General features: G+C 44.5%; 1 protein-coding gene across 1 annotated transcript; it reads left to right on the top strand.

Moving 5' to 3' along the window:
- Nucleotides 1–1950: 1950 nt before the first annotated feature.
- PTGR3 (prostaglandin reductase 3) lies at nt 1951–11217 on the top strand. Its single transcript, XM_056330219.1, has 2 exons — nt 1951–3014; nt 9071–11217. Exons 1-2 carry the CDS (start codon nt 2710–2712, stop codon nt 9993–9995), a joined length of 1230 nt encoding a protein of 409 aa, XP_056186194.1. The 5' UTR covers nt 1951–2709; the 3' UTR covers nt 9996–11217.
- Nucleotides 11218–15457: the final 4240 nt, after the last annotated feature.

The raw sequence follows: 15457 nt of genomic DNA, 5'->3' as shown, positions 1-15457 counted from the left end.
TCTCCGAGATCAAAGAGTCTCAAAGCGCAACTTTCTCGCTCGCGCGCTGGCTGGCTTGTTTCAGGCTCGTGGATTTGTGTGTTGTTGTTGCTGTTGTTGTTGTGGGGTTTTTTGTTTGTTTGGTTTTTTATTGCGTTGATAATAGTTTGTTCATTGTGCAAAAATCGAGGTCGATCCAGTCTCTCCTTCTCCTCCCAGCACTTAGTCTAAGAGCAAGAAAGCAAATAATAAAAAGGAGTAAAGACCCCATACATACATATACACCGGATGGGAAATGTCAGTCACTCCTCCACCTTCCAAACAGTCACAGATCAAACAGTGTCACCACCGGAGAGGACTACTTTTCTCTCTTGCTCTCCCTTTTTTGTCCTCCACAAATCGAAGCTTCTTCTGATACTAAATATAACGCAAACACATTTTTTTTATCATGGATTATTTTTTTTTGGCTGATCTTGATCTGCAACAGAAGAAGAAGAAGAAAAAAAACCAACACACACACAAAAAAATTGCCAAAACCAAGAAAACCCCGGAGAATGTGTGCAAAGAGGGAGGGGGGTGGAGGAAGAAAAGACATTCACTGAGTGGGACAGATTAACGTGAACTGTCCCCCCCCCAAACTCCTGGGAGAGAAAGAGATCCACTCTCCCTCTGTTCTCTTTTCACTGAAATATAACACACATTCGGATCCCAGGGCTCTCAGACAGTCTCAACTGATAGACAGACACATCGAGCTGCTTTTCCTGCTTCAGTTTGTTACTCCTCCTCCTCTTGCCCACGTCACCCTGACAATTACAAATAGGTCTCACACAAACCCATACCTGTCAATCTTTTTAATTGCTTTGTTTTCATTTTTTTCCTTTCCCAGAGCTAAACAATATGACAAAAAAAGAAGTCTTAATACAGCGCGGCATAAAAGATTCCTCATGTGAGACACGCGTTGAGGGGGTTGTTATTATAATCCACTTGCTAAAGTGCTGTGCAAGACGCATGTGCTGATTTAACTTCAGCAGAGGTCTTGTTCCAGCAAACTTGGGGGGGGGGGGGGGGGGGGGGGAAGCAGGAGATGATACCTCGCCGTGGCACACGTCTAACCGGCACTGAATTAAAAATGATTTGTGGGAGATTACAGTTCATCCTTACTTTAAAATACCAACAGATTGCAGAGCAAGAACTGCAGCATATGAAACATGCTGCTAATAGATTTTGCACAGTATGTGTCTGGGGATTTATATAATGTTAACTGCAAGAACAGAAGGGTTCGCTTTCTTTTTTAAGTCAAGAAAGCAAATAAAAACTACCCAGTTGATTCCTAAAGGAAAACACTCAAAACTGCAATTTTGATCTCTTTCGCACAGAAGGGCATTTATTCTTTTTTGGGTTTAACTATTAATACCGCACAATTAAGCAATGAGCTGTTTACACCGGCAGGATGGAGTTAATTCTAGGAATTACACGTGAGCTCCTCCGACATCTCTATTACGTTACCTCCCTCCCTCCACGCAGTTGTACCGAGTTGGGATTGGCGGCTATATCACAACATTTACTTTGGTCCTTTGACCCAGTTGATTTCGTGCGCAGACTCGCTCACCCCAACGGTTCGGTGTTGGTTCCCCCCGGCAAGGAGGAAAAAAAAAAAGGGGGGGTGTGGGGTGTGTTCTGACAGTGCCAGGGAGTGGGGGGAACCCCGCGACCCCAACAAAGTGACAGCAGCCCGTTAACCTTCCCCTCCTCTAAGGGGGGCGGCCCGTGCGGGTGTCCCGGCGGCGGGAAGAGCTTTGCCTTTTTAAATGCCCACCCACGCCACGCGTGGAGCCCGCGCCTCAGCCGCCCCAACGGCCGCAACCGCCGCCGTGCGCGCCCCGGCCCCGCGCCGCGCCCGCGCGCGGCTGCTAACGTCTCGGGGTTGATTCGTACCACCTTGCGAGGAAGTGAACGTTTCGCACGGAAGGGGCGGAGCCTCTGCCCGCAGGCAGCGGCTCCTCGGCGGCGGCTAATAACAACATTACGAAGATTAGCTGCAACTTCTCTCCACTTCTCTAACCTTATCGATCTGATAATTTATCGTGCTTTCTTCCTACTTTTTTTTTTTTTTGGTAGAAAGATAACCTCTTTTTGTAAACTAAAGAATGGGGCGGCGGGGGGGGGGGGGGATCCGAGGCGTTTCTCTCTCTCCTTCCCCCCCCCTCGTTTTTTAAATCCCCTAGTTAGAGGCAGCGTGCAAATTAAAAGCAACCTTTAGGAGAAAATCCAGGTTTCCGTACATCTGCCTCACTGGCAGAAAGAGCGCGACCCGAGTTGCCGCTGGGGCGGTGGCGGGCAGAGGCAGGCAGTGCCCGTGTGTGTGTGGTGAGGCGGGTCAGGCGCCGCCGCGGGCGGGGACGGCGGGCTTGCGGGACGGACGGCAGCGGGAGCGGGCCAGCCTTGCTCCTCGGTAACGCTAGCGGCGGCAGAAGACGACCGGCTGCAGGGGACCATCTTGCCGCTGCTCCTCTGGCGGCGTTTCCGTGTGGCGGAGGGGCTGGCTGGGTGGGGAGGACGGAGGCAGGCTGCAGCTTGCTGCACAGGGCTCTATTTACATACACAAATAGCTGCGTGTGGAGAGTTTCTCCTGCCGGCTCGGTGGCGGCGGGTCCTGCGAGCTGCCTGGAGAATCCGGAGCCGGAGCTCTCCCGAGCCGGGGGAGGGGGAAGAGGAGAGCCGAGGCAGGGCATGAGTTTTAGCGCAAAAAGCGGCGCTTTGCTGAGCTCCCGGGCAGCGCGGTGCTGGTGGCGGCAGCAGCCGTCCTGCGCCGCGGCGGGTCCCGCCTGGTCTTACTTCGGTGGCAGCCGGCCGCGGCCCATCCTGGACATGTCCTACTCCCGTCACTTTCTGGATTTCCAGGGCTCGTCCATCCCCAGCTCCATGAAGAAGCTGGTGGTGACTAAGCTGAGCCAAAACTTCAGGGAGGCGGTTACCCTGCGGCAGGACTCGCCGGTGCCACTCCCAGGAGACGGAGACCTCCTTGTCAGGAACAGGTGAGCGCCCGGCCGGCCCCCCCCGCGCCCCGGCCCCGGCGCGGCCCCCTCCGACTTCCCGCACCCTGTGGCCTGCTCCCTCACACATGCTCCCTCGCTTTGGAGACGGGCTCCAAAGTTGTACCAGCTGCCATCTGGCGACTGTTAATTTAATTTTATTGTTGTTTTGGACGGCTGGTGCCACAGTCGGGTCGCCCCATCCACGTGTGTGTGGGTGACACTTTCTCCTTCTCCTTTTCCTCGGTGGGTGTGGGTGTGTGTGCGCACGCTGCTGCTGGCGTACGCCTTGCCTGAAGGAAGGAGAAACACCTCAGGGCCCCTGTGCCAAGGCGGGGAAGAGGCAGGTTTTACGTTCGGTGAGCGCTGAGGAGGGAGCGAGGCGCCGGGAAGCGCTTCCAGAGTCACTCACAGGTCCCTGCCCGGGCTTGTTACACGCACGTAAGTCCCCGGGGCGTGTGCCCCCGTCGTACCCACGCAGCTCTCTGAGGGACGCGAATGCATAGCTGCGTGCCCCCGGCGTCGTGGTCTGCATGCGAGCCCGCACCAGCCGCTCTCCCCGCACGCCTTTTCCCTTGCCCGGGCCCGGCGCTAACCCTCGGCCAGCCGTGACGCACCGGGCAGGCAGAGGGCTGGGGCCCGCCGCGCTGCCAGCCCCGGCCGCCGCGGCACCACCCCCGCCTCTGCGCGCCAAAAGCGGGTGGCGGGGAGGGGGCAGGGCAGCGGCCCGGCCCGCAGCGCCGCGGCCGCGCTCGGCGGGACGCGAGTCCGCAGGCGTTGGCGGCTTTTAGAGTGGAGCCGGGTCGGGTGGAGAGTGTGGAGGTGACATTTTGCTTAACATAATACGTCGTAAATCGTGCGCCAGCGCTAGGACTGCGCGTCCGGCGCGGTGACCGGCTCTCCATGAAATGAAGGCTGAGGACAAAACGTGCCTCCCCCCAGCTGTCTCTGTGTTCTCGGTGGCTCCTTCCTAGACGTTGTCGTTCCTTAAGCTAGGTAGGCCCTGTAAAGTTCAGAGATTTCTCAGCCCACGAGGAGAAGCTGAAACTCTGGGAAGTTCGGAGGAGCAGACTGCGTGGCTAGCACAGAAGAAAGCAGCACTCTCAGGTTCTTGTTAAGCAAGGGAACTGTAGTAACACATAGTTTTCCATGCTCTCCGTTGGAGCTTAAAGGTGTTAAGAAGCACTAAGCTGGCTTGAGAACAATGCTAGAAGTTCTATGAAGGCAGCGTGTGACTATGTGTATGGCATGTGTGTGTATATGTATTCTCTACAGTGTGTCCATATGTAACACAAATAGGGAGTAAAGAAGGGGTAAGGAGGAAGATGAACAGGGGCTCCTCCAGGAGCTGACAAGAAGGCCTCTGTGGCACTTTAATCTGACGCTGACATCTCCCACTAGGATTTCTGAGACCAAAATTCCCTCCAAACCTCAAAGTCTAAACCACTGTTGCTGCATCCACTAATGACCATGAAACGGTAATGGCATGAAACAGCCATCAGGCTGGAGTTAAATTCCTTTTCGTGGAAGAGGTCAAAAGACGTGAGATACATGTAGCGAATCTTTGCTTGGGTAATGCAAGGCAGAGTGACATCCTTGTTTCTCAACTCCCCTCCCCCCCCCCCCAGCCCCTCCTGTGAATTAAAAAAAATTATTAATTTCTGATACAGCTTCCAGTGTAACTCTCCCTCTCTCCCGCACCTCCCTCCCTTTGCTGGGTGGGCTCCCTGGGTGCTAGGGGGACGTGCACACCTCATGGTAAAAGGGTTGAGGCACAGAGCTCATACCAGACTAAAGGCAGAAGCTGGTCCACAGATTCAGGCAGGCAGTTACTGGGTTTTAACACATCAGCTTATTGCACACATGTTCCTGGCCAGACACACATGCACAAGTGGGGCTGGAAGGGAGGGAGAGGTGAGTGATGAAGTTTAGATTTAGAGTTCATACGTTTTGTATTATTTGTGGCATTTCTCCTCTATTTATTATTTTCTGGGGAGTATCACAGAAGACATGGGATCATGTTACTGAAAAACGTTCTCTATATAGGAGCTGCAGCAGGAAGCGAATTCTGAATGTTTTCCCCTCTCTTGTCACTCTGGGGAAGCATTTTCCCATCCCGAAAGTATAAGTCTCTGGCTCTATTTATTTTTTTATTTTTTTTAAATAATCCCTAAATACAACTATACATTTTCTAATAGGTGGAAATATACAATTAAAAACAAAACAATAAAGGACTTGAGTTCCAAGAGTGCATTTGCAGATTTGTTCATTTTAGTCCCAGTCACGCCCATGAATAGTATTAATTGCTTTGAGCTTTTCATGCAAGACAATCCTCATCCGCCACAATAAAATCTGGTTTTGGATTTAGGGGAATGGGAAATTAAAATATGTTGAGTCCTGTATGGATAGATATTTTAAAATAAAGTGCACTTAAAGGGAACTTTCTTTTCCTCTTTCTTTTCCTTTAGACAACTAAGCCAGTAACTGTTATTTCCACTTTTTTACAAAGAAAAAAATAATCTATCCTTTATTTGGAAATCCTTCAAAACTAGAAATTGATTTAAAGCAACTTTTTTTTTTTTTTCTACTTTGGTTCTGTGTAGGAAAGGAGAAAGGGAAAAGATGAATTAAAAATCCTTGTCAAAGCCATTTAAGCTTCGTATGCCCGTTTCTCCTGGGTTGGGGGGGGGGGGGGGGGGGGGCAAGGTTCCTCCGCTTTATTGCAGGAGAAGGACCCAAAGACTATGAAGATTTGGTCCTTCTTAAAGTTGTTGGAGGATTTTTGAGATTTTCTTGAGGAGGTGATACATTTCATTTCCAAAATACCTGTAAGGATTTACTGTTGGTCTGGAAGATGGGATCAAAGTTTATGGAAAAGGGAGTAAGGGGGGTTGAGAAAGTTTTTTTGAACCAAGGGACTAATGGATCACAGTGGGAAAAGTGGAGGACCATTCCTGCTGAGTGTTTGGTCTAAATAATGTTTTTTCTTGCATAGTACTGGTTTGGATGACTTTGTTTTGTCTGTGTTTAAGGCTGTGGTGCTGGTTTTCAGTGTCTCGTGCTTTGTTGTGGTACGAAAAGCAGCATTTCCTCCCCTCGGCGGTGTCCTCCTGTTTTCTGTAATAAACAATACGAGGGGGTTCAACACTGTTGAGTATAAATAAAACGGGTGACTCAATGTGTGTAATTATTTTGGGAAAAACAAATCTCTAGCTTTTTTTTTCCTCTCAGGTTCACATCTTGAGATGTTGAAGGAGCAAGCCTCAGTTAGAAACAGCTAGATTAAATAATACTTTTTAAGTAAGAAAGTAAACCAAGAAAATATAGAAGATCTGGAAGGGGTCTTAAAACCCACCCCCCACCCCCCCAAATAATTGTTACTTCCGTGCTCTCCTTTTCTCAGTCTCAGAAGTTAGTAAACTGATCTTCAACTTGCAAATCGTACCTATTCCTACTTTTCAAAGCAAAATAATCTAAGAATCTGCGGGCACATCCTACTGCCTCCCTTCTGTCAGCTGGAATGACAAGGCAAATTAGACAATATGTTTTTACCTAGGCGCTGAGTACGAGTGTTTTAATGTGCGAGGAATCTAGGAGACTAAACAACCTCCAAAAAAAAAAAAAAAAAAAAAGCGCCCGTACAACGCGAACAGGAGTTTTGAGTTTGCACACAATAAAAAGGGAGTTTGAAAAAATTAGGGGGGGCTGGGGGGGTGGGGTGGGCTGGGCGGCAGGCAGGCTCTATTGATTAATAATGATGAGCACAGGAGCCCGGGGAGAACCATTTCCCGTGGCCCAGCAGCCCCGCAGAGACGGGGAGGGAGCGGGCCCGTGTGCACGCGTGTCGGTGCCAGCCCCTGCCCCCGGCCTGCCTGCCCCTCGCCCAGGGCAGAGCTCCGCCCGCCCGCGGGCAGGGCCGGGGCGCCCCGCTTCTCCTGCCCGGCCCCGGCCCAGCGCCGCGGAGCGCCCCGCACCTTGCCCGGGGCGGCGGGGCGGCGGCCGGCCAGCACCAACTTGTGCGCCGCGGCCCCTGCAGCCGCACGCACGAGTTGCGGTGCGGCCCGGGCGGGGAAGGACTCGGGTCCTGCGGGTCCAGAACAAAAGCAACGGTGCGTGTGCCGGAGCGCTGCTTGGCAGGCGTCTGGCCCGCTGCACGACTTGCCCCTTCCCTGCATGCAAAGTTTTTGTCCTCAGACGGTTATTTACCTGCCTTTGTGCTCTCCCCGCTGCAGTGCAGCGCTGAGAAGGGGAAACTCCTAGAGGGAGGGAGGGAAGGAGGGAGACGGCGACTTGTTCCCATTACCGCTGCTCTGCCTGCCTTTCTCTTGGGTGCGCTGCCCCAGCCAGGGGCACGGCTGCTCCGCACCGTGCGCAAGCAGATGCGCGCCGGTAGCGTCGGGAGGGGGGCGCAGCCCAGCGGGGAGCGAGGACCTGCCTTTCGGGTTGGGGCCGGAGGCTGGTGCGGGGTCCGAGTGAGCGCCCGGGGGCTGCCCTGACAGCCACCGAGAGCCCCCAGTCGGGCGAGGGAACGAGACCGGGGAGGGGGGAGCACCGCTCCCCACCGTCCTCCCAGCTCCCTGCCGCAGAAGTTGGGGTGTAAAGGCAGGAGGAGGTGAGTGCAGCACCGGCACGTCTCGCCTCGGCGCTCCGAGCCCATGGCCCTGGCGCCCGAGGGACACGGCTTGCCTCGGAAGCTGCTGCTCCGTTACCAATTTTTATACATCTTTTAGCAGTACGGCATGCGAGTTACCTTAAAGCAGGGTAATAGAGGATTTTTTGTACCTACGAACAAGACGTAGGCATTTTTAGTTGCGGCTGAGCAGTGAATTAAAGGCAGAATTAAAAAGCGCAACAGTCACTTTTGCCTCTTTTATGCATGGATATGTTTATGTGTACGAGTCTTTATATATATAGCACATTACACTGGAGAAAGTTTGAAGCTCCCCATCTATAAAGAATGAAGCGAATCAAAGTGAGCAAAGCGGTTTTGGTTCTCCTTTCTCTGTGTGCAAGCAATTTAGAACTACACATACACATGATCTGAGCCTGACTGCAACAATTAAAAGAGCACTGTTTGCATACTTCTGCAGCTTTTCAATGGTATGAAGTACACCTTTCAGGTTGTCACTTCCACACACAGAAGCAATCCTGGTGTTTTTTGTTGCGTCTTTCCTTTTTACGTTTTCCAGGTAACATATTCTTCCCCGGTCTCTCATACCTTGCCTGTATAGAGATATTGTTATGGTTTGTTTTGTTTTGTTTGTTGTTTTTTTTTTTTAAAAAAGTGTTACTAAAATATTCTTTGCATTTCAAGTAGATCATAACTTTCTTCTAGGCATTATCTCTTAGTGTTTAATCAAGTTGTGAGAATGTCTCTGTCTTTTTCTTAAAAAAAAAATTGGCATCCATTTTCACCTGTTAGAGGTCAGTAGGACTTGATGCTCAGTCTTAGAATTTTAGTCCTTCTGTGCAAGGTTGTTTTGATGTGTTGCAAGTAATTTATATAAAGAAAATGTTTTAACGTTGACATTAGCTACATCAAAAGGCAAATTTGCTGTAGTGACTCCATCAATTAAAAAGTACTTGCCTACAGTAACACGACCTTGCAAATGACATCGATAGTTAATATGATCATTAGTCATTAACAGTATTATTATATTAAAAAATGTAAATTTGTTGCCAGAATCCACATATTTACCGCTTTGCACGTTTTACTCTGGTGTTTCCACATTTCGTATAAAGTGGTCAATTAATTTTCATCCTTTAATCTTTTACAGAATTATTTTTAGTTAGCTTAGTTTGGTCAAATGGACCTGAGGAAAAGACAAGTTTTTGGGTTTAGGGGTTTTTTTTTAGCAAATTTATCTTTCATTCTACAGTAACAGAATGTGAACTACAAAAGTGTGATGGAAGTAGTCTCTGGAGTGTACTCATTATTCAAATATACCAATAATCAGAAAAAGTCTTGTGCTTGTCCCACAAATTTAAATTGAAGGTTTCTCATATGACAAAGACTTGGTAAGGAATAATCTCGTTAATGTATTTTTGTTTTCTTCTAGATTTGTCGGCATTAATGCATCTGACATAAACTACTCAGCTGGTCGATATGACACATCAGTTAAACCCCCATTTGATATAGGTTTTGAAGGTGTTGGTGATGTGGTAGCATTAGGACTCAGTGCTAGTGCTGATTTTACAGTGGGTCAAGCTGTGGCCTATGTGAAAGCAGGTTCTTTTGCTGAATACACAGTTGTGCCTGCCAAACAAGCGGTACCTCTACCCTCTGTGAAACCTGAGTTTCTTGCTTTAATGGTAAGTGGCACTACTGCATACATCAGTTTGAAAGAGCTGGGAGACCTGTCTGAAGGCAAGAAGGTTCTGGTGACAGCAGCGGCTGGAGGAACGGGCCAGTTCGCTGTGCAGCTTGCAAAGAAGGCAAAATGCCATGTAATTGGAACCTGCTCCAGTGATGAAAAGGGTGGTTTTCTGAAATCCATTGGCTGTGACCATACGATCAACTATAAAACTGAAAATGTTGAATCTGTTCTTAGGAAGGACTACCCTGAAGGTATGGATGTAGTATATGAATCTGTTGGGGGAAAGATGTTTGACTTGGCTCTTAACTCCTTGGCTACCAAAGGGCGTCTGATAGTTATTGGGTTTATCGCTGGCTACCAAAACCCTACTGGCCTCCAGCCCATTAAAGCAGAGTTACTGCCAGCAAAACTGTTGAAGAAGTCCGCCAGCATCCGGGGTTTCTTCTTGAACCATTACCTTTCTGAATACAAAATGGCTCTGCAGCACTTGCTCAAGATGTATGAAAGAGGAGACCTGGTTTGTGAGGTGGATTTTGGAGACCTGTCTCCGGAGGGCAAGTTCACTGGCTTGGAGTCTGTATTCCGTGCTGTAGATTACATGTACATGGGGAAAAACATTGGAAAAATTGTAGTTGAATTACCTCACTCTGTCAACAGTAAGCTGTAAAAACAGAACAATGATATAAATCAGAAGAGAGAAAATGGGCACTTTATGCCACAGAATTACTAGAAACAATTTCTTTTTTTAAAGCTTAGTAATGGATATTATGTTAAAAAACAGCATCAAGGTGTTAATAAAAGTTTTTGTGTGATTTTTTTTTTTTTAATTTTCTTAAAAGTGCTTAAATCGGTGGCTGTAGCACAGACTTAATGGACCTGTGTTTGATTCTGTCGCTTAGGCTAGTGTGAGACAAGAACATTGTTCTTGACAGAATAAGCCTTGATGCAAAAGCAGATTTAGTCTGTCAGACTGGTTTGATAAGACTTTATATGTAGTTCAGCTCAGATAAAAAATATTATTTCAGCAATATTGATTCCCCGATTTAAAAATAAAATTGTTAGAACAAGACTAAGTAAAGAGTTGTATCTTGCAGTTGTTGTATTAATCGCTTGAAGTTTCTGGAAAAAATTATGCTCTTGATTTTTTTTGTCACAAACACGATAATCATAATTCAGTTGCATCGTGGATCATAGTAATATTCCTTGACTGTTTACACAAGGAAATTTATCCTCCAATTCTGACATGTCAGTAATATTAAGAAAAGCAACTTGACTTTTTTTTTTAATTATGTCTTTCATAAGTATAAACAACTGCTCAATTTTCTTTTAAATCTTTCACTGCAAGTTGCAACATAATCTCATTTTCTTGCCTTTTCATTTGCTACTGTTACTGTTTACTGTGGGGTCTCCTTTTTAGTCAGTGTTACAAGATTATTGGAGTGGGGTTTTGAGCCATGTTCACCAGTGTTCAGGTCCTGTATATTTTTTTTAAGATTTAATAAATTTAAAAAAGTGATTTCAATATTTGTGGAATTTATTCATATTGTTATGGTTCTTGCTATGTCCTTTGTAGATAATCTCCATGTTGTAGAGTTCTTTGATGATTCTTGATGCGATTTTCCATAATCAGGCTGCTACTTCTAGTATTACCAAATATTGCTTCTGCAGAAGCCCTTTTACAAACAGCAAGGCTATTTTAAATCTACAGTCAGAGTAGCTCGTACACTTACTGACGCTCAGCCATAGATCATCTAGTGGGTTCAGTTAAAAGGTTTTGTAAAGTTTTGAAAATTCTTCCTCACTTAATAGATATTATTAACAGTACATACAGTGGGAATTCCAGCTAGAAGTGTAATATTTTCCAGAACAATAAAATACTTTAAACCATGCTTGCTCTACATCTTTTTTCCATAGCAAACGTTTAAGATCTTAAAGGCCGATTTTGCCACATCTTTTGAAATTACAGACATTTGTGTGCAGTTGGAGAAATGGAAATTTCCTAAGATCATACACCTAATAATAAACGTAATGATAGACTGATAATGTCTAGGGGTTGAAGGAAAAAGTCCAGAGTAAACTTAATTTTGGGGCATTATTCAGGACTGACTGCATACAACATTTTTAAAAGTAACGTAGGAAAAACTTAAGAGTTTACTCAGTAGTACATGCAATAGAAAAAGTATTTTTAACTTTGATTTAACTCATTCTTGTAGTAGGGTTTTGGGGGTTTTTTTCAGTGCATGTATCATTAGCATCCCAAAGAATTGTGTGCAGCAAAGAACTGTCCCTGTTTTGGACTGTGTCTGACTACTGGGTTTAGTCCCACTTTGGAGGATGTGGGGGAAAGGTGGAATGGCTTGAGTCTCTCTTACCATTTCTTTTTTACTCAAGTTGAGCATCAAACCACTGTGATTTTTGTTTTCACCAAGATATGCTGTTAGAAACATACTTCCTCTTTCTCCTCTATTACAAATATTGTGGTGTTTTGCATAATTACTAAAGTATATTGCCTTTTCAACTGGATGCTAGAAAGATGCAAACACTTAAGGACCCTACAAGGTCAGAGCATACAAAGTTCTCACTGTTCTTCCTAGGCACATGGTTTCTTTTCTTGTTCAGAGATAAGGTGGTGCCCTTGGTCAATAAATGCATCTTTTAAAAAAGGCTGCTTGTGATGTACTAGGGCAAAATCAAATAAAAATAATACAGTTGTTTACCATGTGATAAGTGCAGAAGAGTTGCATGGGTAACAATTTTTCAAATTAAGTTCCTGCAGTCAAATGCCAAATCCCATCCAAGTGGCCTGATTTTCAGTGGTGTTGATCACTGTCAGTCCAACAGATTTAGGTGTTTCTGAGGCACTGAATTCCAAATGTTTTTGTTGTAAAAATTTCTTCCTGTAACAGGATTCTGTTTGGACATACAGCATTCTGCATTCTTCTTAATATTTTACTTCATATATAACACGGAGTAATGCGACTGCCCCAGGAACCTTTGGAAGGTTCACATTATATATGTATTCAGATATGACATTTTGTTGGTTTTAATTTTGGCTTCAGGCATATTATTTAGCACTTCCGTACTGTATACAATGTTAATAAAAGTTTAAATTTGTTATATGCAGAACTTGTATGGCCAGTGTACTAAATTCATAGCCCTTTTGGGCTTGTGCTTTCATCAAATGCCTATATTAAGGTAAAGGGGTAACTCAGTATACACATGATTGCTCTTCCATGAATGAATCCAGAACAAAGAAGTAATTTTTGTTTTTAAAGATACAACTTCTATCATTTAGACTGCTGAGAGAGAGCATTATCGATGGGGGAGCTGGTAAAAAGTATTTCTGAAACACGCAGATAAGGCTTTTCTTCTGCCAAGAGTCATGGTAATTTTTGGTTTGCAGGGGGAAAAAAAAGCCAACTTCTCCTCTTCATTTAAAAGTATATTCTGCAAACTTACAGCTATAGGAGCAGGGCTGACTTTGAATAAGCAAGCTATGATGGATTTAAATAATGTTTAAATATTAGATGGATAGGAAAATGTATGTGGCATGCACACACTGAGAGGTTTAAATGATGATAGGACACTGAACATACAAGGAAAAGAAATACTGTAGAGTCACAGCAAGGGATTAATAACAATACACTTAATATGCTTGCAAAAAAGGTGTATTAAAAGCTGTGTGCACAGTGGGGACTTAAATGATTAAAAATAATAATACATTTGCCTTGGAAGTACTAAGTATTCTATATGTAGAGAGCAGGGATTTAAATAATAATACTATTAATAATAGCAGCTCATGGAGATGTGGTTGCTAGCACTACATCCTAATTTTACCTTTCTAAATGAATTTGCTACAGAGGAATCTAGCATTGTTTGCTGAGGCTAATAACAGAATTTCCCTTTCCTACACACATATGCTTCCATGGAAAAACAACAAAGAACTAGATGAAGAGCTAGCTTTTTTCCTGAGTCTGTCACATGTGTGCATACGCACGCGCACACGGACACACACATACTCACTCTCTCCTGGCCTGCAACCCTCAGCACATTTTACAGATATGCTTCCTACTTAATTGCTATGCTGGAATCTCCTAATACCTTTTTGAATTAAGTTAGATATCTACCAAGCGATAGTTTGCGATATATGTGCACTTGTACACATGCGTGTATGTGCGTGTGTGTATATCTATAAAAAAAATATGAATAACTGCTGTGTCACGTAAAGACAAATAATTACAGTCTCTCAAGGAAAAGTTTGCAGTAGTGTTTGCAGATATTATATATATTCCTACTTCTGTCTGAGGAGTAAAGAAATTTCTCTGCTGAATAGCTGTTAGTATCTGTTTTACAAGATTTACTCATTTTCAGGTACCTAATGTAGCTGCTAGCATGCATGCACGACAATACAATTTATATGGTAAATGGAACCAAATAATGGCTTCACTGAATGTTATGGCTGCACTGAAGGGAAATGTCACGGTAAATAGCTGCCAAATTATGGATCATGCCGAAGTGTCACAACTGCACTAAAGACAAATAGCACTAGAGGCTATTGCCACTGTGACGCTTTTGAGTTATGAAGAAGAGGAGCAGCCTGATGTGAGCCTCTTTGTGTCCTCATTATAGCAAAGGGTTACTGGTGCAGTGTACAAGAAAACCTAGTCCTACGTGGTGGCTAGTTATTAATCTGTTCTTTTCGAATCTAACAGCTGTAGCAAGCCAGAAAATCTTTTCCTTGCTTTATGAATACATACACACACACACAAACAAAGAAAAACGTGCAGGTTTTATGAATGTAAATGTGTACGGGAAATGACTGGTAATGGAAAAATGTTGTAATAAAATAATCTAATCAAAGAATATTATTAAATTTAATATCATATGTGTCTGAAAGCTTTAGTTGCTTCTTATGCAGATAGATGTGTGAAATATAAGCAATAATGCACTTTCTGTCTTTGTAAAGACTTGAGTAGTAAGGACATTACCAACTAAATTGCTTCTTCTAAACTGAAGTGTGTCCCGGTTTCTTTCATTTTAATGGGAGGGTAATAAAGATGAAAGACTAACATTTGAACTGATGGATCCCTTAAGCTACAGAATCGAAATTTATTGTATTTTGAGGGAATATGCTAAATCCTGAAATGTGGAAAGAAGCAGGGAAATCCCAGGTAAAATAAAAGCAAAGTAACTTTTATATATATATATATATATATGACATAGTTTTATGAATGGAAAGCTATATACTGCTCTTAAGATGAGAAAACAATTTTGGTCTCTCTTTGGGGCAAAAAAAAGAAGGAGGGGAGATATTTGGAGGGAGAAAAAAAAAGATTTGAAAATGGAGGGCCATTGCTCAGCAAGCAGCCTCTTCTTTCTAGGATCACTTTTCAAACCTTGCCTGCAGTATTCACGGAAGTGAGTTTGATGCTCTGCACACTATTGTACACACCACAAACGCACCATCCATAATACAGCACAATTGTCAGTTGCTGTTTTGCAGAGGGACTAGGGCTGAACAATCATGGTGGATAAATTGCTTTTCTATTCTACAGCAAGTGGCCTTCCTACCATGTGAAGCTTAAGGTCATTGGCAGGGCAGCGAAGGGGAAGCTTATATATTAGTTAACTCTAATGCACTAATAGTGTTCAGATAGAGGAACTATACCAATTAATTACAGTTAGGTTTGTTCTTCGAGATGGGGGGTGATGACCTGAAGAGTTAGTGTGCTGAGATACATTCATGTGTATAAATATACATATATATACACACACACACACATGTATGTTGCTTACTTGCTACAATATTCTTATAGGTAACTTGCTTTTCTTTTTTTTTTTTACTATCTGCATTTCAATGTTCATCATTGCAGGAACCCAGATTTCAGAAACAATAAGATATTCTAAAAAGATTTTTAAACTTTAGCAACACATTCTGCTCACAAAAATTAGGTCGAACATCCTTGAATGGCAATTAACATGCCCAGGATTTATTTTATGTACAATGCAGTGGCAAGTAGCTGCTTCTTATTAAATGAAAATCCTGTATTATGTACTTCAGGAACATTCCAACTAATGAGTATGTAATGTCCTTAGTATAACACAGAACTTCTTTTTGTGTTCACAACC

Source organism: Falco biarmicus, chromosome 3 (genome assembly GCF_023638135.1).
Source record: "Falco biarmicus isolate bFalBia1 chromosome 3, bFalBia1.pri, whole genome shotgun sequence".
NCBI lineage: Eukaryota > Metazoa > Chordata > Aves > Falconiformes > Falconidae > Falco > Falco biarmicus.
This window is presented reverse-complemented; position numbering and strand designations above follow the sequence as displayed.